Source organism: Cervus canadensis, chromosome 17 (assembly GCF_019320065.1).
Source record: "Cervus canadensis isolate Bull #8, Minnesota chromosome 17, ASM1932006v1, whole genome shotgun sequence".
NCBI lineage: Eukaryota > Metazoa > Chordata > Mammalia > Artiodactyla > Cervidae > Cervus > Cervus canadensis.
Genome location: NC_057402.1, coordinates 11,421,828 through 11,445,066, shown reverse-complemented (window position 1 = coordinate 11,445,066; position 23,239 = coordinate 11,421,828). Strand labels below are relative to the sequence as shown.

At 39.3% G+C, this 23,239-nt stretch overlaps 1 protein-coding gene across 5 annotated transcripts in view; it reads left to right on the top strand.

The window, feature by feature from the left end:
• The window catches only part of UNC79 (unc-79 homolog, NALCN channel complex subunit), a 267,685-nt gene that overhangs the window by 226,787 nt on the left and 17,659 nt on the right, over positions 1-23,239 (top strand). For all 5 annotated transcript variants that reach the window (XM_043434509.1, XM_043434507.1, XM_043434506.1 and 2 more), the window contains 5 exons: positions 5,230-5,334; positions 13,173-13,250; positions 18,414-18,503; positions 20,836-21,011; positions 22,236-22,422. In XM_043434509.1, coding sequence (XP_043290444.1) covers positions 5,230-5,334; positions 13,173-13,250; positions 18,414-18,503; positions 20,836-21,011; positions 22,236-22,422 — 636 coding nt within the window. The remainder of the gene's footprint in view (positions 1-5,229; positions 5,335-13,172; positions 13,251-18,413; positions 18,504-20,835; positions 21,012-22,235; positions 22,423-23,239) is intronic.

The window sequence follows — 23,239 nt, the reverse complement described above, 5'->3', positions numbered from 1 at the left end:
TTGAATTTTAAGGCCCACACAGAGAAAGTAGATTGTATCTTGGGGCTATCTTAGTTGGGAGTTAGAGCTGAGTTGTCCCCAGCAGAAAGTCAAGGCCCATGAAAGGTTATATGTTTGATAAAAGACATATATCTTTTGGAGAGAATGTATTCTTATATGCAGGTGACAAAGAATGGGATCTGTCTGAGCCTGGGAACTGAAAGATCTATAGTTTCCCTTCTGAATGAGTAAACATGAGCCTATTTTTGAATATTTTTGGAGTTTGAATTTGTAATACCTACATGCTCTATGAACCCCCAAACTGGAAAGTCAAATAAATTGGTATTGGGCACATAATAGCATTGCAGTGTCTGGCAGAAGCAAGCTCAGAATCAATCCTCAAACCTCTCTGGAGGGATATGCCTTCAACCTAGGCCCAACAGGATTCTTATAATTAAAATCCAGATGAACAAGAGATCACAATCTAAAATTACAAAATACATGAAGAAATAATCCACAATGAGGTACTTTAGTATAGTTAATAAAAAGCAAGATTATTCCCGTTAAGAACGTCCATATTAGAACTATGTGATAAAGACAATAAAAACATATGCTGAATGGTAAACATATAAAGGATGAATTGCAATCATGAGAAAATACCTAATTATTAAAGAATAAAGAGCCAGATAGCTTTTTTTTTCTTTTTCCTAAAGGGAAAAATATTTATTATCTTTTTTTTTTTAGACAAGGAAGCTAAACCTTAAAAAGGAAAGGTAACTTTCCCTCATAAACATGGGTAGTAAAGTGATGGAGTTACTCTTCAAACCCAGTCAGTGGGTCTTTTTTCTAAAACTTCTTATTTTGTATTGAGGTATAGCCAGTTAACAATGTTGTAAGAGTTTCAGGTGATCAGCGAAGGGATTCAGCCACACACATACATGTCCCCCTTCTCCCCCAAGCTCTGCTCCCATACTGACATTGAGCAGAGTCCCTGTACTATGCAGCAGGTCCTTGTTGGTTACTCATTCAAAATACACAGTGTGTACATGTCCATCCCAAACTCCCTAACTAGCCTTCCCTGGCAACTGTAAATTCACTCTCTAAGTCTGTGAGTCTGCTTCTGTTTTGTAAGAACCAGACAGACTGGAACAAAGTAACAATTCTAAAAATGAAATAGTCATTGAAATTGAAAAACCAAAACAAAATAAAACCCTCAGTGGACAGGTTAGAGAGCAAATTAGATTTAACCAAAAAGGGATTTCGTGAAATGGACAATAGATGTGAAGAAATTATACAGCATGCAGCAAAGAGAGATCTGGAGAAGGGATTAGCAACCCACTCCAGTACTCTTGCCTGGAAAATCTCCATGGACAATGGAGCCTGGTGGGCTATAGTCCATGGGGTTGCAAAGAGTTGGACATGACTGGGCAACTAATACTTTTGGCTTCACAGGTGGCTCAGACAGTAAGGAATCTGCCTGCAATGCAGGAGACCCAAGTTCCATCCCTGGGTCAGGAAGATCCCCTGAAGAAGGAAATGGCAACCCACTCTAGTATTCTTGCTTGGAGAATCCCATGTCAGTCTACAGTCCATGGAGTCACAGAGTTGGACATAACTGAGCAACTAACACTTATCTATACTTATATATCAAGAGAGATCAAGGGCTGAAGGATATAAAGAGACAATCTAGCCAGTACATTTGAAATCTTGGAAAATAAGGATAATTTTCTAGAAAACTGTAATATATAACAATCAAAAAAAAAAGATAGCTAGACTTACATGACAAAAAAATTGATTTGGTGGTTGAAACCATTCCACTTTAAAAAAAAAATATTTATTTATGTATTTGGTTGCACTGGGTCTTAGTTGTGGCACATGGAATTTTTAGTTGTGGCATGTGGGATCTAGTTCTCTGACCAGGGTTCAAACCCAGGTCCTCTGCACTGGAACACAGAGTCTTAACCACTGGACCACCAGGGAAGTCCCAAACCATTCCAATTTTAAAGACAACTTCTATTAAACATTTAAGATTGAGCTCTACTTTATGCAAACTAATACAGAGAATAGGGAAAAGAGAACAATTCCCAACATATTTTATGAGGTCAGTATAACCTCAATACCAATCAGACAAGGGCAATAGGAGAAAGGAAAATTATAGGCCAGTTATACTTCAAAGATGCAAAAATTCTGAATGAATAATCCCAAATTAATGCATTAAAAATAAAGCCTCACATTCAGCCACATGAAAGAATGAAATTTTGCCATTTGCAGCAGCATGGATGGACTTGGAGGGCATTATGTTAAATAAAGAAAGTCAGAGAAAGACAAATACTGTACAATATCCCTTATATGTGGAATCTAAAAATATAACAAAAGAGAAGCACACTCACAGATACAGAGAACAAATAGGATTATAGTTGGTAGAGGAAAGTGAGGAGGGACTCCATAGTAGTAGGGGATTAAGAAGACAAACTATTATATATAAAATAAACTATAAGGATATATTGCACAACATGGGGAATGTGTGAAATATTTTATGATAACTATAAATGGAGTGAAAGTGTTAATCGCTCAGTCGTGTCTGACTCTTTTCGACCCCATGGACTGTAGACCACCCACCAGGCATCTCCATCCATGGGATTCTCCAGGCAAGAATACTGGAGTGGGTAGCCATTCCCTTCTCCAGGGGATCTTCCCGACCCAGAGATCAAACCCCTGCCTCCTGCATTGCCAGTGGATTCTTTACAAATGTGAGCCACCAGGGAGGCCCATAAATGGAAATGGCTACCCACTCCAGTATTCTTGCCTGGAGGATCCCATGGACAGAGGAGCCTGGTGGACCACAGTCCATAGGATTGCAAAGAGTCAGGTACGACTGAAGTGATTTAGCAACAGCAGGAGGAGATAGAAAAGAAGCATTCTATATAATTCAACATCCATTTATGATAAATCTTGTCAAACTAGGAGTAGAAGGGAACGTCCTTAACTTATAAAGGGTGTCTGCCAGAAATCTCTAGGAAATATTATACTTATGGTGAAATGCCAACAATAGTCCATTTAAAATCACAAGTAAGACAAGAATGACCATTATCATAGCTTCTATTTGTTATGGTACTGGAGGTCCTTCAGTAAGATAGGAGGAATAAATCAAAGTATAAGGATTAGGAAGAAAAAAAGCTCTAACTTTTCATAGATGATGTGATTACAAATGAGCTGAAGAGAGCTTATCTATAGATATCTTTTTATAACTTTTATAAGAGAGTTCAGCAAGGATGCTGGATACAAATGAATACTCAGAAATCATCTACCTTTAATATTCAGCTATTAATATAAATGATTATAAGATATACTTTAAAATATCATTTATTGTGGCAACAAAAATTAAATCTAACCAAAATACACAAGGACTTTTTGGAGGTAACCAGAACATTTTATTAACGTTAGATAAATGGAGACAGATCTCCTGTTCATGAATGAGGACCCAGCATAAGAAAGATAACTAATTCTCACAAAATAACCTATAAACATAGTGTAATTCCAATAAAAATCCTTGACTTTCCCTCCTGCTCATGAGGGACTAGATAATTTGAACCCATCCTCCCACTTAATTTTAAAAGTTTCTGAAAACTTTTAAAAATCATCAAAATACTAGCCAGACTTAGAAGAATTACTAAGCTAAGGTCTGAGAGAACACAGAAATGCAGAGATGTGAGCCTGACACTGAAGACCTTTTTTTCCCTGGGAGTGTTTGCCTATCTGAAGGATGTGACAATTCTGAAAGATCCAGGAGGCAAGGAGGAAAAAAGTCAGAATCTAGGAACTTCCAAGACTGGGGACTCTGTCTGATTCTGCACTGCCCCTACCTTTTCATTAGGACCACAAAATAAAGATAATTTAGAAGTAAGCTTGTCCTCACATGGACATAGATCCATGTCAAGACCTTTGGGGGCCCATGATAAGATATTTCAAGGCTTGTTATGTGTATTAAGGTAATACCCTGGACCACGAGTGCCTCCAGTACCTGGTGAAAAACAAATGGAAAACTTTTTGGAGGAAGATGGTATTTGAAGCCTCAAATTGTTTCTGAAAATAATTTTAAAATAAAGCATGCAACATGCAAAGGTAACCAGACAAATAAGGGGGCAAGACACCATAAGTGAGAATGAGTAGAAAGAAAAGACAGTGGATTCAGACCCACAGGGTCTCCAGGAAGTTGGTGATAATGAGGGAAGGACACACGGGGCTTTTAAGGTGCTTGTGATATGCTGTTGACCTGGGTGACAATTTCATTTGTGTTCAATCTGTGTTAATCCATCTGTTAGCTTATATGTTATGTACTTTTCCACATGTGTGCTATGTTTGGCAATTTTTTTTTTTTTTTTTTGTTTGGCAATTTTTAAAGGCTTACAAAATTGAAAATATTCTAGCATTCCATTATTGAGGACAGATCAATGAATTTTGGTGTGTTCATACAATAAAATATCATTAAGCTATTTAGTTAAAAGAATGAGAATTATGTGTTATCAATAGGGACTAATTAAAAAAATGTAATGTAGAAAAATTCAGAAAGATACACACTGTAGGAAATTAAAAAACATGCAAAAATAATATTAAACATTATAATGGTGGCATACATATGTAGTAAAGGTGTTAAAATATACAAGAAATAATAAGCACAGATACAAAATCGTGGCTATTTCAAGGAAGGGAGAAAGAAAAGAGAGAACTGTGTAGGTAGTAGCTTCAGCTATTTCTGTGATGCTTGACTTATGATGAAAAATGTTGAAAGATGGATAATAGGTACAAGATATATTCCATCTATTTTTCCGTATGCTTGAAATGGCCCACTTAAAAAGTAAGTTTCTTTAGAGAGGATATGAGACCCTTTCAACAGTGTTAAATGTTTCTAAATCATTTTCTGTTGAAAAAACTCTTCTAGATTTTTTAGTTTTTACCTTCTTGGACATATCCTCTATGAGTAAGAATCAAATCCTATAGTTTCAGTATTTAAGAGATAGCCAATCTTTTTCTTATCCATTAAATTATGTGTTCTCAGTGCTTCACTAAACTCATTACAAACACAAAAATGCCTTTTTTCATTTTGAGTTTATTTCTTCAGGACAGTTCATTATGCATTTTTAAGCAGTGTTTTTTATTTCTGATCTGTGACTCTTTTGGAAGCTCTTTTGACATAGATCTCTTCTAATTGAATTTTCAGAAGTCACTTATCTTCTTTTTTGTTTTATTTAGGAGCGGGATAAATTCTACTTGTCTCGTAGTGTTGTTCTAGAACTCCTGCAGGCCCTGAAGCTCAAATCTCCTTTACCAGATACAAACCTCCTTCTGCTTGTCCAGGTAGGCTTATGCCTCATTTATAACACTTTGCATGAAATTCACTCAACGTTTAGAATATTTAAGGAAGGTGTGGGGCATATGCATAAATTAAATGCCTCTGCCCAGAAATGAGAAATATCTTAAATGAGCCATGATCTATTACTGTGCTCTTGGCACTTCCACTGGCTAACAAAAGACCCCAAAAAAGGGTATTTATTTTGTTCCCACTGTGGAACTAGTTCTGTGAGAGATATAAGAAGAAGAATGAAACAATAATCTGTCCTCGAGAAATTTATAGTCCAGGAGGTGGGAAGGATAGACCATTAATGGCTACTAGAGTTGAGGTGGGTTTAGTGAAGCCGAAAATGGGAGAAGAGGCTAAGATATGATTGCAGTGTGATGTGAGTATGGGTGGGTCACCAAATCTCTGTGAAGCAGAAGGGAAAGTGAGGGTGGGCCCAGCAAGATGTGGGCAAATGGCAGGACGGACTGAGTCCAACCAGGGAGGGAGGTGGGTGTTAAGAACCAACACCCATAGGAACACTGAGTCAGGTTGTGGGGGGAGCTTGAACACATACCAGGTAGGCTCGAGAGAACTTGCAAAGATGAATGCTTTTGGTTGGGGGGCTCCAGCTCTCATCCCTGGCATTCTTAGTTCAGCGTCTTACGTGAGACTGTGATTAGTGCCACAAGTGAGAGAGAGAGGTAGGTAGGTAAAGTCCTAGGGGAAGTTGAGAGCAGGAGGAATCCTGTCTTGCATGGTGTGAAATTAAGGAAGACTTCATGAAGAAAGTGGCATTTGGCAGTTGAACTGGGTCACAAAGGACTGGTGGGTGCAGACAAAACTCTTTGCCTGGGGTTGGAGTTCAAAACCACAGGCTGACTGTCTTCAGGCAATAAAGAGAGACTTCAGCAGAAAGATGGTATAAATTTAGGAATAACCACATGAGGATGGGATTGAGAAAAAGGCTGGCCAGGCCAGGGGTGTCAGTCCATGATCTGTCCCAGGTAACCTGAGACCCTGCCTTACCCCAAAGTTCAGGCTAGTTAAGGTCTTTATCATGAGCTACTGATGGGGTCAGGGTCACATTCAGACTGCCTTTGTGCAAAGTGCCCAGGAACTGGGTCAGAGCTGTTTCAGTTCTCCCTGCTGGGCATTATTACCAGGCCCTGAGTCTGAACCTACAAGGTTGAGGTTAAATGACTGAAGGAAAATAGGAGCTTGATATCAAGAACTGGACAGGTTTCCCTGAATCTCAGGTACCTTGGGTGCAATTTAGAAAGATGAGAAAAAAGGGGCTAGTAATGGAGCACATATTATGTGCCAGACAATATTCTGGGGCTTTATATACCCACCTCACTTAATCCTTACAACCATGTGAGGAATTGGTTCTGTATCACGGATGAGGAGACTGAGGCTCAGAGATCACACAAGATCACCCAGCTGGCATAAATAGCCTAAGCATCTGACCACAGAGTCTAATCAGCAATTAATAATCCAGTAGTCATGTATGGATGTGAGAGTTGGACCATAAAGAAGGCTGAGCACTGAAGAATTAATGCTTTCTAATTGTGATGCTGGAGAAGACTCTTGAGAGTCCCTTGGACAGTAAGGAGATCAAACCAGTCAATCCTAGAGGAAATCAACCCTGAATATGCATTGGAAGGAGTGATGCTGAAGCTCCAATAACTTTGGCCACCTGATGCAAATGGCTGACTCATTGGAAAAGACCCTGATGCTGGGGAAGATTGAAGCCAGGAGGAGAAAGGGGAGACAGAGGATGAGATGGTTGGATGGCATCACCAACACAATGGACATGAGTTTGAGCAAACTCTGGGAGATAGTGAAGGACAGGGAAGCCTGACCTGCTGCAGTCCATGGGGTCGTAAAGAGTTCAACATGACTTAGCAACTGAACAACAATGACAACAGGGTCTAATCAATACAGAGCCCAGCCTAGTTAGGCTCTGTCCATCCCCTGCCTGGATTACCATAATGATGCTTAGCTTTTTGCACTGTCTTCATTTCTCTCTACGTCAATCCAGTCTTCTTACCTATGGCTGCCTAGAGGAATTTTGCTAAAGCTCTGCTTTTTATCAGATCTCTCTGTGCATTGAAAACTTCCAGTGACCCTGAAGTACCTGAATCATCAAGGTCTTCCATCATCTGGCCATTTTTGACTATTCAGCATTATTTTCCATTACAAATGCTTATTGACCATCTGTCTTGGGCTAGGTTCTGGGGATATAGAGATGGAAAGGCATAGACACTATCCAGATAACGTGCTAACCAGTACACTGAAAGTCTGTACAGTATATGAACTACTGCAGAGGAGGGAGTGGCCAGCTCAAGAGTGGGAGGTGGAGGAAGGATCATTAAGCCGTTATGAGCCCTGACCTGGCCCAGAGGCTGGAAAAACAGAGATGAATAAGTCATGGCCTCTTCTGGGAGTTTCCTGTCTGATAGGTGAAGTTGACATCTAAATAAAAACTCTCAACATAGCGCAATGGGTACAGTAGCAGTTGTATGTACTGAGTAAGGAAGTGGTGTCGGAAAGGGACTGTGTGTTTTTGAAGGATGTGCAGAAGTTTGGGGGTTTACCTGGGAGAAGAGGAGGAGCACCCTTGCCATTAACCATGTAATATCCACTAACTGGCCCCTCCCCCTGCCCCACCTCATCCTACTAATCCTTGGGACAAAAAGTGAGTTTGTCTCAAAGGTTCGAAATTTAATAAAAAAGTGGGTGTTCTTTCAGTGAAGAAGGGTCTTTAAAGAGCTTTCCCAGGCACTATGATGCTTTCAGAGAAGAGTGATAGCTGAAGAGTGACAGCCGTGGATGCTGGTCTGACATGGTCAGAGTGAAATGGCTCCATTGTACCAAGATGCTGGACAGCCCAAGAGGAGACAACAGCTGTGCTCAACGAGGAAATACGTGTTTCCCCAAGGAGAGACAGGCCTGAGTCTCTTCCAGTGGGTTGCCATTGGCAAGTCCCGCCTACTCCCTCATCAACAGCAACACCACTTTTGAGTACAAGCAACTTGGATGCAAACTGACCATAAAGGTTAATAGGATCAACACTGGTCTGGAGAAGAGGGCAGGTGAAGTAGGCTTAGTGAAATAGCCCATGAGAGATTTAGGGCCAGCAGGGTGACAGTGTCTGGAAGTTACTTGCTTCTGATTGCGTTTAGATTGGGGACCTGCCACCTTAAAGCAGCCTGGGTTCCCGGCCCTGAGGGTGATATCCTCTGGGCGTCAGAGGCTGTTCCCTTGAGTGCTCTCGGTTTTAAGCAGGCACATCTGTGTGGCTGATCTTCTTGGGTGCTAGCACCTCACTCTGTGACTGCAGCTGGGGACGGGGTTTTTCTGTGAAGTACGTTAGCTGGCCATAATAAGCACTTGTCACAAGAAAGAAGACTGACAGTTTAAATTGTTCAGTACTTAAGGAAACCATGAAAACAGTGATTATTGCATCACAGCTAGGTGAATAAATAACAAAAAACATTATCTTTAGGAAGAAAGAAGGCAAGAAAAGTAAATTCTTCTGTGTATTTTGGCTTCTCTCATGCCGTTTCAAATGTGTACATTTTCGTCTTTAAAAACAAATACATATTTGTCATTGAGTCATTATGTTAAATTTCAAAAATAAAATTGTAAATTTATTTAGATCAGAGAGATATCTGGGGGAACGTTTTGATATCACATCCATGAGAAACAGCCTTGTGAATAATATCTCAGCCTTCTCCACCAAAAAGTATTAAACACCATGTCATTTTGAAGTAACGTATCCTTGTTATATAAACTCTCAGAATGAAAATCATTTTAATTACTGAGAGAAATAAAAGTGAGGCATACCTTAAGCAAGAAAAAACAGAAATAGTTCCCTTTCCCCCCTGTGGTTCCTGGCTAAATCATGGAGAACAGGCCTCCATGGGGCCACTCATAGAATGAGGGAGAAGCATCTTTTGTGTCTCTACAGGAAATGGTGCACCTTTCTGTAGGGTTTCCCTCTTCCTTTTTCTCTTGCCCTTGACAAATGTTTCAGTAGATAGCAGAAGTGACAGCCTGTTCTTTGGTGGCTTCTCTTAAACCAGAGACTTTAGCGTGGAGTCAGAGAGAAGCTTTCGCCTTTTCTGATGGGCAATGTCAGTTCCTGGCACTTGGAAGATCACATTCACAGTACAGACAGAAAATGTGTCTGGGGCAGACAGTCGTTTCCTTCTTGGATGTCATGACTAGCATCTCAGGGCGCTGGAGGTGACTTTATTTAACTGAAAATGCAACTTGGAAAAAAAAAGAAAGTAACAGTTGGAAGGAAAAAGTCCTCTGGTGGGAAGAGGGAAGGGGAGGAATACATTAGAAGTTTGGGATTGACATGTACACACTGCTACATTTAAAATAGATAACCAACAAGGACCTACTGTATAACACAGGAAACTCCACTCAATATTCTGTAGTAACCTAAACAGGAAAAGAATTGGAAAAAGAATAGATAGAAAGTCACCTTGGTGTACACCTGAAACTAACTTAAGATTGTTAATTCACTGTACTTTAATATAAATTAAAAAAAAAAAGAATGATAAAGTCTTAAAGAAAAAGTCCCCTGGTGATCCATCATGAGTGGCCTGTGTCCCATTACTGAGAAGATTCAGTTGGTCAAACCTTAAATTTATCATTCATTCTTTCACCCCACAGGGAACCTCTGGGATAGTCCCTCTACTACTCCTCTGATTAATAATTTAGTAGATAGATGGGTTCACAGAGAGGGGGCTGTTTATAATTCTTTTCATGGGTAAACCATGCTTTTGTTATTTACCAAACACTCTGGCAGTAAGAGTGTCCCTTTAAAGGATAGTGGAACACTTGCCCAAGGGATGCAGGGTTATTCAAGTTCTAAACATTTCAAAGCTGAGACAGGTACCAATCTGGTTTTCAATTTCTAGAACTTCTTCCTAGAAGCCTGACACCATGGGAAATCTCCCAGCCTGCTATATTATGTTTGCCCAGGCGTTACTTCCATTATTTAACTTGCATATAAAATCGTGCCTATTCAGTCGCTTCAGTTGTGTCCGACTTTTTGCAACCCCATGGGCCATAGTAGTCCACCAGGCTCCTCTGTCCACGGGATTTTCTCAGCAAGAATACTGGATTCTTTACCACTGAGCCACCTGCATTGCAGGAGACACAAGAGACGCAGGTTGGACCTCTGGGTTGGGAAGATCCCCCCTGGAGAAGGAAATGGCAACCCACTCCACCATTCTTGCCAGGAAAATCCCATGGACTGTGGTCCAAAGGGTCAGAGAGTCAGCCATGACTGAGTGGCTGAGCACACATAAAATCAGGGAGACCTGGGTTGAATCCCTGGATTGGGAAGATCCCCTGCAGAAGGGAATGGCTACCCACTCCAATAGAATTGCCTGAGGAATTCCATGGACAGAGGAGCCTGGCAGGCTACAGTCCATGGGGTCACACGACTGAGCAATTGTCACTTTCACTTAAATATTCAAGTGGATATTTTTTTGAAAAGAAAAAGAATCTTGGAGACAGGAAAGAATTCTCCAAACAATCTTCTATTGTTGAACATCAGGGCAGTGTTCTCCTTTTACACTTTGTACAGATGCCCTGTCTTGTTTTGATTCAGATCTGCTGATGTTTTTGCTTTCACTTAGAACATTCTCTCTATGGTGTGCTATAGAAATTTTACATGGAATAGGATGTTATTCTTGTTCTCAAGATGGATTTGAGTTTTCATAATAGAGTAACTCATTGAAAGCCACCATAAAATCTATATAAGTTCAAATCGAAAAGAAGTTCCTCAGTTCTTATTATGTGTCAAGGGTAGACATTCTGCTGAAGTGCATGGAACACTCCCACAGTGTGGGACATACCTGCATATTCAAGCTGCGAGAAATCATGTGGGTGAAAGGTTTTCTTTTAAAGATAGTTTAGTTGTGGGCTGGAGGACAAAGAAACAGCAAGGTATGGCTGTTGTTTTTAATTCCCAGTTACTACTTACGTGGGGTTATTAGTATTAGTTGAGTTAGTAATAATCCGCTCACTCTCTGGGGTGAGAGGTGGAGATACTATTTTGAGGATCATTTTGATAATGATTTTAGTAATTACACTTAATGGGTTTTGTGAGGTTTTTTTATATTCTTTCGTATTCATTCAGGAGTGCATTTTTCAGTGGCATATTTCTGTCTTAAAGGATAGAATTCTTCCTTCTATAGCCATGATCCTTTTCCCCTCTGATTTAAGTTACATCTTTATATTTCGAACCACTCTCTAAAGTCATAATGGAGTTTTTCAGTTGGCAGCTATATAAGATGAAGATGGAAAGTTTATTAAGATTTTAGTTGTACATCTTATGTAAAATTACACTGGATGAAAAGGTGTTGATAAAAAATAATAGATGATTTTCAAGGCTTATATACTTTTATGCCTTTTAATACACCAGATGCTCTGAGACACCTCTGTAATTTTAGAATTTTTTCTTTTATTAATCCTGACTTCTAAAATTAGCTATTAGCTCTCACAGATCAGACATTTGAATTTGGCCTCAAATATTTTTTTTTTTTTTTTTTTGGCCTCAAATATTTTTAAATTAATTTTTAATGGAGTCTAGTTGCTTTACAATGTCATGTTAGTTTCTACTGTGTGGCAGAATGAGTCAGACATATGCACACAAATATCCCCTCACTTTTGGACTTCCTTTCTGTTCAGGCCACCACAGTGCATTAAGTAGAGTTCACTGTGCTATATGTAGATTCTCAATAATTATCTGTCTTATACATAATATGAATAGTGTATACGTCAATCCCAATCTCCATATTCCTCCCACCACCTCTCTTCTCGACAGAGGATGAGATGTCTGAATGGCATCACTGACTCAATGGACATGAGTTTTAACAAACTCCAGGAGATGGTGAAAGACAGGGAAACCTGGTGTGCTGCAGTCCATGAGGTTGCAGAGTCGGACACAACTGAACAGCTGAACGACAACAAAGCCATTAATAAATAGTTGGGCATTGCATTCACTGGGGAAACACCTGTAAAAATCTGTAATGAAGCATATTAAATTGTAATTTGGCAAATCCATCCTCGCCATGCACTTGAGTCATCCCTGATTAACCATTTCATTTCACAAACTCTGTTTTTAAAAATTAATTTATTTATTGCTGAGCCCCTCTGAGGTGTCAGTCAGGAAGCTAGTGCTGGAGGTGAAGTGCATCCAGTCTGTGGTCTCAAAGAGCTTGTAACTGGTTGAAAAATAGACGCATAGATCATTGCAACCTGCTGTGATGACTGTTGCAGTGGGAACGTGTGAAGGTTTTATGTGGGGGACAGAGCAGAAGTCAGGGGTTATCATCAGCACAGAGGGCAGGTGTGGAGGAAGTGGGATGAGAAACATCGGATACTGAGGGATCTCGGAGGGAAATAAACAGGTATAATACTCACTCTGAGGTTGATTGTTTTTCTGTTTTCATCGTGATATGACATAATGATAGATGTCTGGAAAATCCACGAAAGTTCAGAAACTGTCAAAAAGTGCCAAAGAATAAATAACATGACTTCAGAGTAAATCTGACTATATTGATATCTTTCCTTTCTTCCTTGCTGAATGTACCATTTCAGTGTTACACAACTGTCTGGGTAAAATGAGAATCTCTGTGATAATCCCAGTATTATGATTCTGAATTTCTGGTAGGAGTGAACTTTCATGACTAGCAAGTCCCATATATCCAGAGCAGATTGTCACTAAAGTAAAAACTAGTGAATCTAAGCCAAGTTAATAAAATTACAAATTACTATTACTGTCCAAGTGCTCTTAAAAATAATTATCCTTTCAATTTCTTATTAGTTTATTTGTGCAGATGCTGGAACCAAACTAGCTGAGTCAACAATCCTGAGCAAGCAGATGATCGCCTCTGTACCTGGAGTAAGTCTTGAATGAATTAATTATCTACATTTTCTATTGCTTCTCACTTCCTAATTTGGCAAAGAGGCATTTTTGGCCTGTGTCCTGGTTCACTTTTGATGGAACAAACATTGTAAAAATTGAAAACATATTAACATCTTGTTTAAAAGAGCACTGGTGAAAATTTAAATTAATCTCTGCCCCTGGAAACTTTTAATTCCAGGAAACATGAATAAAATTGAAGCATCCAGTTAAGGAAAGAAATTATCAGACATACAAAATAGATTTAATTAAAGTTCAGTTTTTCCCAAGTTAATTTTCTTATACTGGCTCCTGTTAGCCAATTTGATTTAACTACTGCCGGAAAGAAATAAGCATTGTAATACCTTGTTTTCCTTTATAATATTTCCTCTGAAAATTTAAAAAACTTCTGTTATCATTAACTAGTGAACTATTTGGTGAAATATGTTAAGATTCTCATAGATGGGACTGGATATCAGAAACCACAATAACTTATTAAAGCAAGGTTATTTCAACAAACTGAGAAACTGTAGAGATTTAAATTGTTAGTGGAAAATTTTAATAAGATAAAGGGTCACATAATATTCTGCCCTAAAATAGGAACTCTATTGTTTTAGGAAAATTTCTCATGTTTTGATCTACTTCAGTATCATAATTTGCTTATTCCCATATTGTTGGATATTTATATATTGGATTGGCCAAAAAGTTCATTTGAGTTTTGAAAAACCTGAATAAACTTTTTGGCCAACCCAATACTTTCTAGTTTTTTGCTAGTATAGAATAACATAGTATATAGCATATATACAAAGATCCTCTTCACATTTATTTTGAGTGATATTCTTGGATAAACTCCTTCATCAGTGAGCAGGAATATCTTCATAGTACATATTCACAAGAGGTTTTTATTAATTTATATTTGTAAGTATACCAGTTTTGCCCATAGAACACTAAACATTACTTCAGTTCTTTTTTGATGTGGAGAAATATTACGAGAGGGGAAAAATAACAATCATTCAACTCAGAGATAATTTTACTGCTAACATATTAATGAGTTTTCTTTCTTCTTTTTCTGCGTATATTTGTGTAAACATAGTTGAAACCATAGTTGAAATATAGATGCAGATTTGGCTTCATATGTCTTAAGCATTTTCCTTAAAGTCATACTAGCTCATACGAATGCACCATAAAACAATAGTTGATAATATGGGTTTTGATTCACAACAGAGTTTGATAACTGACATTTACCAACTATGTGATCAAGAAAGTTATTTAATCCATGATTCTTTGATTTATGTTATCTGTAGAATGGGCTATAACAGAGCCTAAGGTCTAGGTTGAGGATTGAATGAGATAATGCATGTAAAGCACATTAGCCTGGTGACAAACATATGTAAGTGCTGTGTGAACATTAGCTATTGAAAATAATATTAATGGAGGTGGGGGACAGAACTGTCATGTTTAAGGACACAAACTTATAATGAACAGTAAATAAGTCCTAGAGATATAATGCAAGTACAGTGAATATAGACTACAATATTGTATTATAATAACCAAACTTGCTAAAAAACCATAAATTATTCCTACCAAATGGAAGAGATAATTAAGTAATGTGATACAGTGCTAATTATCACTACAAGGGCAATCATATTACAGTATGTAAGTGAGTTAAATTGACATATTGTATACCTTAAATTTATACATAGTTATATGTCAAATATGTTTCAATAAAAAATAAAACACACCTAAAAGTTTAAAAAGTACTGTTAATAAGCACTATGTATTATTGGATATTTTAGTTATTTTCAGTATTCTACAATTATAACTAATGTGTAATAAACATCTTTGTGCTTAAATCTTTGCTCATATTTTAGGCTATTTTTTATAATAGATTTCTGGTAGCAGAATTAATAGACTTTGGGTCTTTTTAAGGGTTCTTGATAATAGTTGGGGCAATGCAAGATGCTATGAGATAAAATCCCAGTTCTTAGCGACTTAGCTCAAAAAGGTTTATTGTTTGCTCATGTGAAGTTTAAAAGGGTGTCCTGATTAATAAAGGGAGGAGGACTTCCACATGAATGCACAGAGGTCGGGTTTCTTCTGTCAGGTGCAGTCCTCTGTAATCAACTGGTGGTTGGGGAAAGAGGAGAGCTTATATTACATGGAAGGTTTTCATGGATCAGGTCTAAAAGTGGTGCACATTTTTCCTACTCATGTTTCATTGGGTAGAACTCAGTCACATGGCCACACCTGACTGCAAAGGAGGATGGGAAATGTGGTCTAGTGCATCTTAGGGAAGAAGAAAAATGGTTCTGTGAGTAACTTGCCAGTCTCTGTCCAGTCACTCGCTTCCTCATTTAATTGTCTAAACTTCAATAATTGCTACCTATGTGATAGCTAAAAAATAATATCCCTAATATATAAAGGTTTATTGAAATCAACAAGTAAAAGACAAATATTCTAAAACAATAAAATAGCAAATTATAGATCTACATATAAAACCCTTTACAATGACCAATAAGCCACTCAAAATAAATCTTTTACCCTGACTAGCAATCAGTGAACTGTAAATTAATGTAAAATATAAAATACTTAAAAATATAAAAATTAAAATCATCTGGCATATCAACAAGTTTTTCCTAACAATGAAACTCACTGATGATGAAGTAAAACAAGCATTCTTATAAGATACTGGTGGTAGTCAGTCTTGCTGAGGAACACTGTGACAATCTATTTCTAGGTACATGTTTGAGAAAATAAATATAGAATTATCTATAAGCACATAAAGGAGCATTTGAAATAGCAAAATTATAGAAACAAAATTAATGTGCAACATTAGGATATTATTTAAATAAAATGAGGTACGTCTTCCCTGTTTGCTCAGTAGTGAAGAATCTGCCTGCAATTTAGGAGATATGGGTTCAAATCCCTGAGTTGGGAAGATCCCCTGGAGAAGGATATAACAACCCACCTCAATATTCTTGCCTGGGAAATCCCACAGAGGAGCCTGGAGGGCTGCAGTCCATGGGATTGCCGAAGAGTTGGACATGACTTAGTGTCTAAACAGCAGTAACAGCCCATCTGTAAGATGGACTATTATGTGGCCCAAATCGAATTTAAGAATATTTCATTGCAAAGTATTTATGATGGATCTAATTTAAAAGCAGCTTAGAAAAAAATAATCTCAATCTTTTAAAAATTTTATATGTGTGTATGTTATATGCATTAAAAATGTTTGGAAGGAATTATAGCAGGGGTGAGTTCAGATGTGGAGAGCAGGAATTAGGATTATGGTGATTTTTCTTAATTTATATTTTCCAAGTTTTCTGCATTGCACACGTGTTATCTTTATAATTCAAGAAATGTAACTTTAAAATCAGATACAAGTTTTGAGGAAAAATTGGATACGAATAACTTCAATTCACATTTTTGAGATTAGAGTATGTTTTCAACTCGTTTATCATCAGCTTTCCCATTCAAATTAACATAGGTCTTCTGAAACAAGCTGAGTTTGTCTCTGTGCTTTTTTATTTTTAAAATAACATGCTAAGATTATACTTATGTTTTACAAAGTAAAAAAGTTATGTGGTTTATTTTATAACTGGCTCATTGAAGTTATCCTGGCTAGAAAGTGTATTGTAAGACTTTTTATTAGATGTAATTACTCTAGAGCAAAAGTAACTGGCAATAGTAAATTCTTTCCTCTCACATTTTTGAAATTCAAAGGTAAAAGACAAATATCGAATAATGCTCCAAGTAATTATTTTCTGTGACATTTGCCTAGTTGAAATGGTATAAAATATTGCCTCTGAAAGAAACAAATCCCTTTCAGGAAATTCAGGAGCAGAGTATATGCTCTTATTTGCATGACATGTGAAAGGTCAGAGAAAACGGAATAAATCGGGGGGAGGAAGTCCTTTCTTGCACTCAGGGATTAATATTGCCAAAGCAGGAGCACAATAACCTTTTATAACTCCTTCACTTGATTTAAATTAAAAGAAGAAAACCTTAGAATATATGAAATGCTTGGAAAACACTCTGACAGAGCTGCCAATGACCTTATTTTACTGTTTGTTATCCTGTCAGAGGAACTGACAGGCGTGACATTCTAGAAGAGATAGAAGGTGATACAGTTCGGCGCTGTGCAGATTTACATGAATATGGGAAAATGAGAGCCACTGGGTGAGCTAGTTAAGTATATAATGTTTCAGATTTTCCTAAAGAGACTAAGAAAGGGCTTAGCATGGTATTCAGATGGCTTCAAAGAGGGCCTGCTTTTGATCCACATTATATCCAGTCTTCGGTATGGGTTCTCTGGTACAGCTTTGATGTAGCAGCCTGGCTGTCCATTTTCCTTTTCTGTGCATGTAATCCTAAATTCACTGCCTTGCCCTGAGAGAGCAGGTTTATTCCATTTAATAACCGGAAACACAAGTATGTGCCCTGAGAGCAGGTTTATTCCATTTAATAACCTGAAACAGTGTTTTTTCTTTTCCTTTAAGATTTCTCAAACACGCTGCTAGAAGTGGGGAAGATGACCAGCTTGTTTGTTTCTCTAGTTTTCCCTAGCAAGAATTCAATAATAACACATTCATCTATTTAATAGTATACCTGCTATGTATAAGAAGTTGTAAGTGCTTGAACATAAGAATTTTTCAGTCTTTGAGCAGACACAATATTTGCTTGTGTACTTTTTGCTTTTAACAGAGAAAGATATCTAAGATTATGGTGGTAGAATTTAGTGGTACGTATTTTATGTGCATCTGAGATTCCCTGGAGTGATTAGGTGTTATTGCTGTTTTAAGGTGATTCATGTCGTAAAGATGATACTAGTGGCTTCGCACAGGCTGTCTATATATCAACCAGTTAACAAACAAGCAAACAAAAATCAGTTAAATCACCCAGTGGAAAAGAAGCATGTAAACCCTGTCTCCCATAGGCTACCCCTACTTCTTTGCTCTCCACCACAAATCTTTTCATTAATTGTTGTCCAAAGTGGGGGCAGTCAGAGACTATGGCTGAGAGTAACAGAGTGAGTCAGAGGTCCAGAAAGTGAAACAACTCCTTAGTAAACAGCGGGAAATCAGTCAGACGATCACGGCAGTCAGCACTAAAGAGCTGGCATGACTCAGAGCGCCCGCCCAGCGGTGTCCTTGTGTATTTCAGTGCGGGACGGCGGCCATGGAGTGCATGCGGCAGTACATCAATGACGTGCTGGACTTCATGGCAGACATGCACACGCTGACCAAGCTGAAGGTAAGCGGGCTGCATCCCCTCACCTCTCAGGTGAGCGAGACGGAGAGGCATTTGTGGGGAATTTAAGCAGCCAGATGGAAATTTATCCTCACGTGGAGAGGTAGCAATGGCAGTGTTGAATGATCCCATGTCCTGGGACTCTGAAGAACCAGGTTTGCCTCTGCAAAGAGGGGATGGAGAAAGAAAAGGATATTTCCACAGTGGTGTCAGTTCTGTGCATACCTTTATTTTTACCCCATTTATTAAATTCTTACCAGACCCGTATTATAAAATATTCCCATTTTATGAATGTAGACCCTGAGGCCTGAAGTGGTGCAGTCTTTTGCTGAAGGTCACACTTCTGATAACTGATGGAAACAGGGGTGACCTGAGACTGTAGGGACCTCCTCCAATCCAGCCTCTTTTCACTGAACCACCCAGTGTCATTTAATTACCTTGAGCCTCAGTTTCCTCATTTGCAAAAGAAGTCTAATGAACCCACCTAAATAAACCTAGCTTTGTTGACCACTACAAGATTTGGTGTGAAATAATGCATGTGAAGAGACTTCTGTAAACTTTAGTTTGTAGGAAATGTGTACACATTATGCAAACATAAGCTGTTTATGGTTTTTATCTGTATCAAAGCTATCTCCTTCCAGAAAATAATTAAAGACAAAGCAACATTTAATTTGCATAGGGACAAAATCCCAGTGAGGTTGTTGAGGTTATTGATTGCTTTGCAGGGTGGAATGAATTGCTGATGCCAGTCAACTTCCTTGTTGTGAGTCAGCTAGGTAGCTAAAATACTGATGGTGTGAGAGATTTTAGGAAGACCCAGGAAAAAGAGCAGAAGAGGATCCAAACATGGTCCAATGAGCAGCCAGGTTGCAGTCTGGCACTAAATGTGGCTTTTTGAGAAATAGGAGCTGGTTGTCCCAGAAGTTTATCAGCTAAAACTACAGTCCTTTCAACACCCAGCTCAGCTTCCAGACCACTCAGATGATCCAAATGTTTCTTGGGAGTAGGGATAGCTGGAGACTGAAATAAAAATTTAAATTGATGATTTCTCATGATATCCAAATGCAGTCATTTCTGAGGAAGCGTCCCTAATGTTTGGTCATGCACAGGTTACTGATTGCTAAACCCGGCTGCTCACACTGGGACAGTTTTGATTTCTGAAGAGGAAATATTATATAAACAGTTTTATAGCCACCTTGAAAATACAGAGAAAAATATTAAGAAGGACCCATGATGACCAATTGGTTGGGGACTCCTGACCTAACCAACTCTCTGAATTTATATATTAGGGAAACAGATCAGAAAAGTCAAGTGGCAAGTGGCTTATCTAAAGTCATGTGAGTTTAGGACAGAACTGGGTCTAGAACCTACATCTCATCTCCCAGTTCAGTGCTCTTTCCACTAAGCCAAACTGAGCAATGAAATTTTTCTGAATTAATTCACCAATATGTCTTGAGTAACATGCCTGACATCATTCTAGACATTTAAGGACGTGATGATGAGCAAAAACAGACCACAGCGGCTGCCCTCATTTAATTTATAGTCTGACAGTGATGGCCAGTTTTAATGAGAATTTCATACAAACTAAAGTGAAGTTGTGACTTTCACATTTGCTATAAAAGGGGTAGACAGTGCCATGAGAGCTTCTAATAGGGTGAGATGACCTAGCCAGGAAATTTAGTGAAGCTCATAGAGGAGGTCAGGCTTCCCAAGTGGCTCAGTAGTAAAGAATCCGCCTGCCAATACACGAGATGCAGGAGAAACGAGTTCAATCCCTGGGTTGGGAAGATCCCCTGGAGGAGGAAATGGCCATCCACTCCAGTATTCTTGCCTGGAAAACCCCATGGACAGAGGAGCCTGGCAGTCTATAGGGTCCGTGGGATTGCAAAGAGTCAGACATGACTGAGCGACTGAGCTCGCACGCATACAGAGGAGGTCAAGGAAGGCTTCCTTGAGGAGGTGACATCAGAGTTAAAATATGAGTAATGAATAAGGTTAACTAGGTAAAGAGAGGCAGAAACAATATTTCAGGCAGAGAAAACAGCATGAGTGAAGGCCAGTGATTGGTGGGGAGCATGGAGAGCCAGTGAAGCTGGACCACAAGGATGAAGGGATAAGGTGCAGAGGTCTGTGGTGTCTAGGCTGTCTCAGGTAGTTTAGGCCATGATAAAAGTTTCCCTCTTTGTCGTGAAACCCCTAAAGAAGTTCAAATCAGTTGTAGCTTGGGTGTGATGATAGAAGGCGTGGATATGACAACCAGATCTTTTTTAAAGAGTGTCCTGAAATGTCCCTGGGTACTTTGCCAAAGTCACAAAAACACCACTTGGTTTTGTAGAGCCACATGAAGACATGTTCCCAGCCTCTGCATGAAGATACCTTCGGTGGACATCTCAAAGTCGGGCTGGCTCAGATTGCAGCCATGGAAATCTCCCGGGGCAACCACAGAGACAACAAAGCTGTGATCCGCTACCTGCCTTGGCTCTATCATCCCCCTTCTGCAATGCAGCAAGGGTAAGACCCTTATTATTCTGGCAACGAGGCAGGAAACACCCCTGAGCTTCCTGGGGTTCAGTAAGAGCTGCTGAATGCACTGAAGATCTAGAGGATAAATATTATTGGTTGGAAAGATGGGATTTGAAACCAGTTTCCATACTTATTTGACGACCCGACAGCATTTTTTGAACACAAGTACTTCATGACGTATAGGCTTCCCAGGTGACTCAGTGGTGAAGAATCTACCTGCCAGTGCAGGAGACATAGAAGACTCAGGTTAGATCCCTGGATCGAGAAGATCCCTAGAGAAAGAAATGGCAACCTGCTCCAACATTCTTGCCTGGGAAATTCCATGGACAGGGGTGCCTGGAGGGCTACAGTCCATGGGGTTGCAAAGAGTCAGACACACTTATCGACTGAGCACATTGACATGCTGCCAATAAAACTTGTGCTTGTATGGAAGACTCAGAGTCCTTTTGATGGGTGTTGAAAACTTGGAGCTTAGAACTACCACTTCAACTCGTAATTTCCACTACTTAAGTACATCGATAGGTATTTATTTTAGTGCTTACATTGCTTCTGCCTTCAATGAGCTTAGATTGTAGCTGGAACAGAATCTACAGCAGAGATGAAATAGAGTGCAAGGAAGTGTGAGCACCTGACCCTGCCCGAAGGGAGGCCGAGAAGAGAGAGGTGCCCATGGTCTAGTTTATTCGAGAACTCAGAGCAGGCTTGGCCTGCCATCTTGCATGAGCAGCTTCCAGGCTGGAGGAAAGGTTTGAAGGTGGGATGGAGGCCGGCGGTGTTGGGGGGGGGTGGGGTGGAGGAAGGGGGAGGAGGTTGGAGGAGGGGGAGAGCAGGAAAAAGGGTGGCTGTGTGTTTTAGCTCCTGTTCTATTCCTCCCCTCCTGGTGGGTATATCGAGAACTGTCTAATGAGAAGAAAGGAAAGAATTTAGAAAGAGAAACTAATCCGAAAGGCAACCAGATTTATGGAAGAATGATATTTAATCCTGTGTCACCAAAGGCTGCTCTTTGCTCGAGAAGCTGAGCTCCAGTATTAGAGTGGGGAACAAGAAAAACAGATTTATCACTTCGTTGGCACTTTGTTGCTTTGGTGTTTTATTTTATGTAATTGCCTACAAGGCCACACTTTTACACCCCTCCATCAGTAAGTGTTTGTTGAGCAGCCAATGAAACAGAAAGCCCAAAAACATCTCTAACACTTCCTTCCTCCCTTGTAGACCGAAAGAATTCATTGAGTGTGTCTCCCACATCCGGCTCTTGTCCTGGCTGCTTCTGGGTGCCCTTACCCATAATGCGGTGTGTCCCAATGCCTCCTCTCCCTGCCTGCCCATACCTCTGGATGCAGGTTCCCATATTGCAGACCATCTTATTGTTATCCTGATTGGATTTCCAGAGCAATCAAAGGTAAGTGATTTCTGCAAGATTAAAGCCATACGCATCAAGATTGCTAATGGAAACCCTTATCAGTCAATTACGTTTCTTCTGAGAAGAAAATGCACCTTATCACTTGCCCTCCTGTGGATGCTAGGAAAGCAACTTTGTGCTAATGCCTTATTTAAAGTTGTTTAAATTCCCAGACTATCTTCTCTTCCCCCTAAGTTGTTTTTCGGTTTACTTTTATGAAGATAAATTATAGAGGCAAGCAAGAGTTAGCTTCCTAGGCATTGCTGTCTCAAAATAATGAAGAGAAATAAAAGGCTAGAAATATAATAAAACTTCCGTGATCAGTTTTTATAAACAAATATGAAGTGGAGGGAAATTTATTCTCTCATTTTTCATGCACTGTCTTTTCATCTCAAATCTCTAGAGATATATGAAGATACAAAATGAAAATAAGGCCAGTTGGGAACTCACTAAATTATATATGGGAATCAGTGACACAGAGGAACTTATAAATTGTAGAGACAGGTGGTGTGCTTAAGGGAATAAAGTAAATCCAAGGCTTAGCATCAATCATGAGCCTGTACAAGCAAACCAGACACACTGGCACTGCTCAGCTGTGAGGAGCCTAAGCCCCTCACAGAGCCTAGGCCAATTCTAGGAGCTCGTGGTGGTTTTGGGAACAGCTGGGATTTAGGCTAGCTAGGGCAAGCTTCACCAGCAATGGATTTTTTTTTTTATTCTGCAGTAAAATAGAGCACCCATCCCAATTACCTGAATGATGTTTACAAAAGGAAGTAGGCAGTCGGTTCCTAATATTTCAACCCAATCTGTGTTTGAT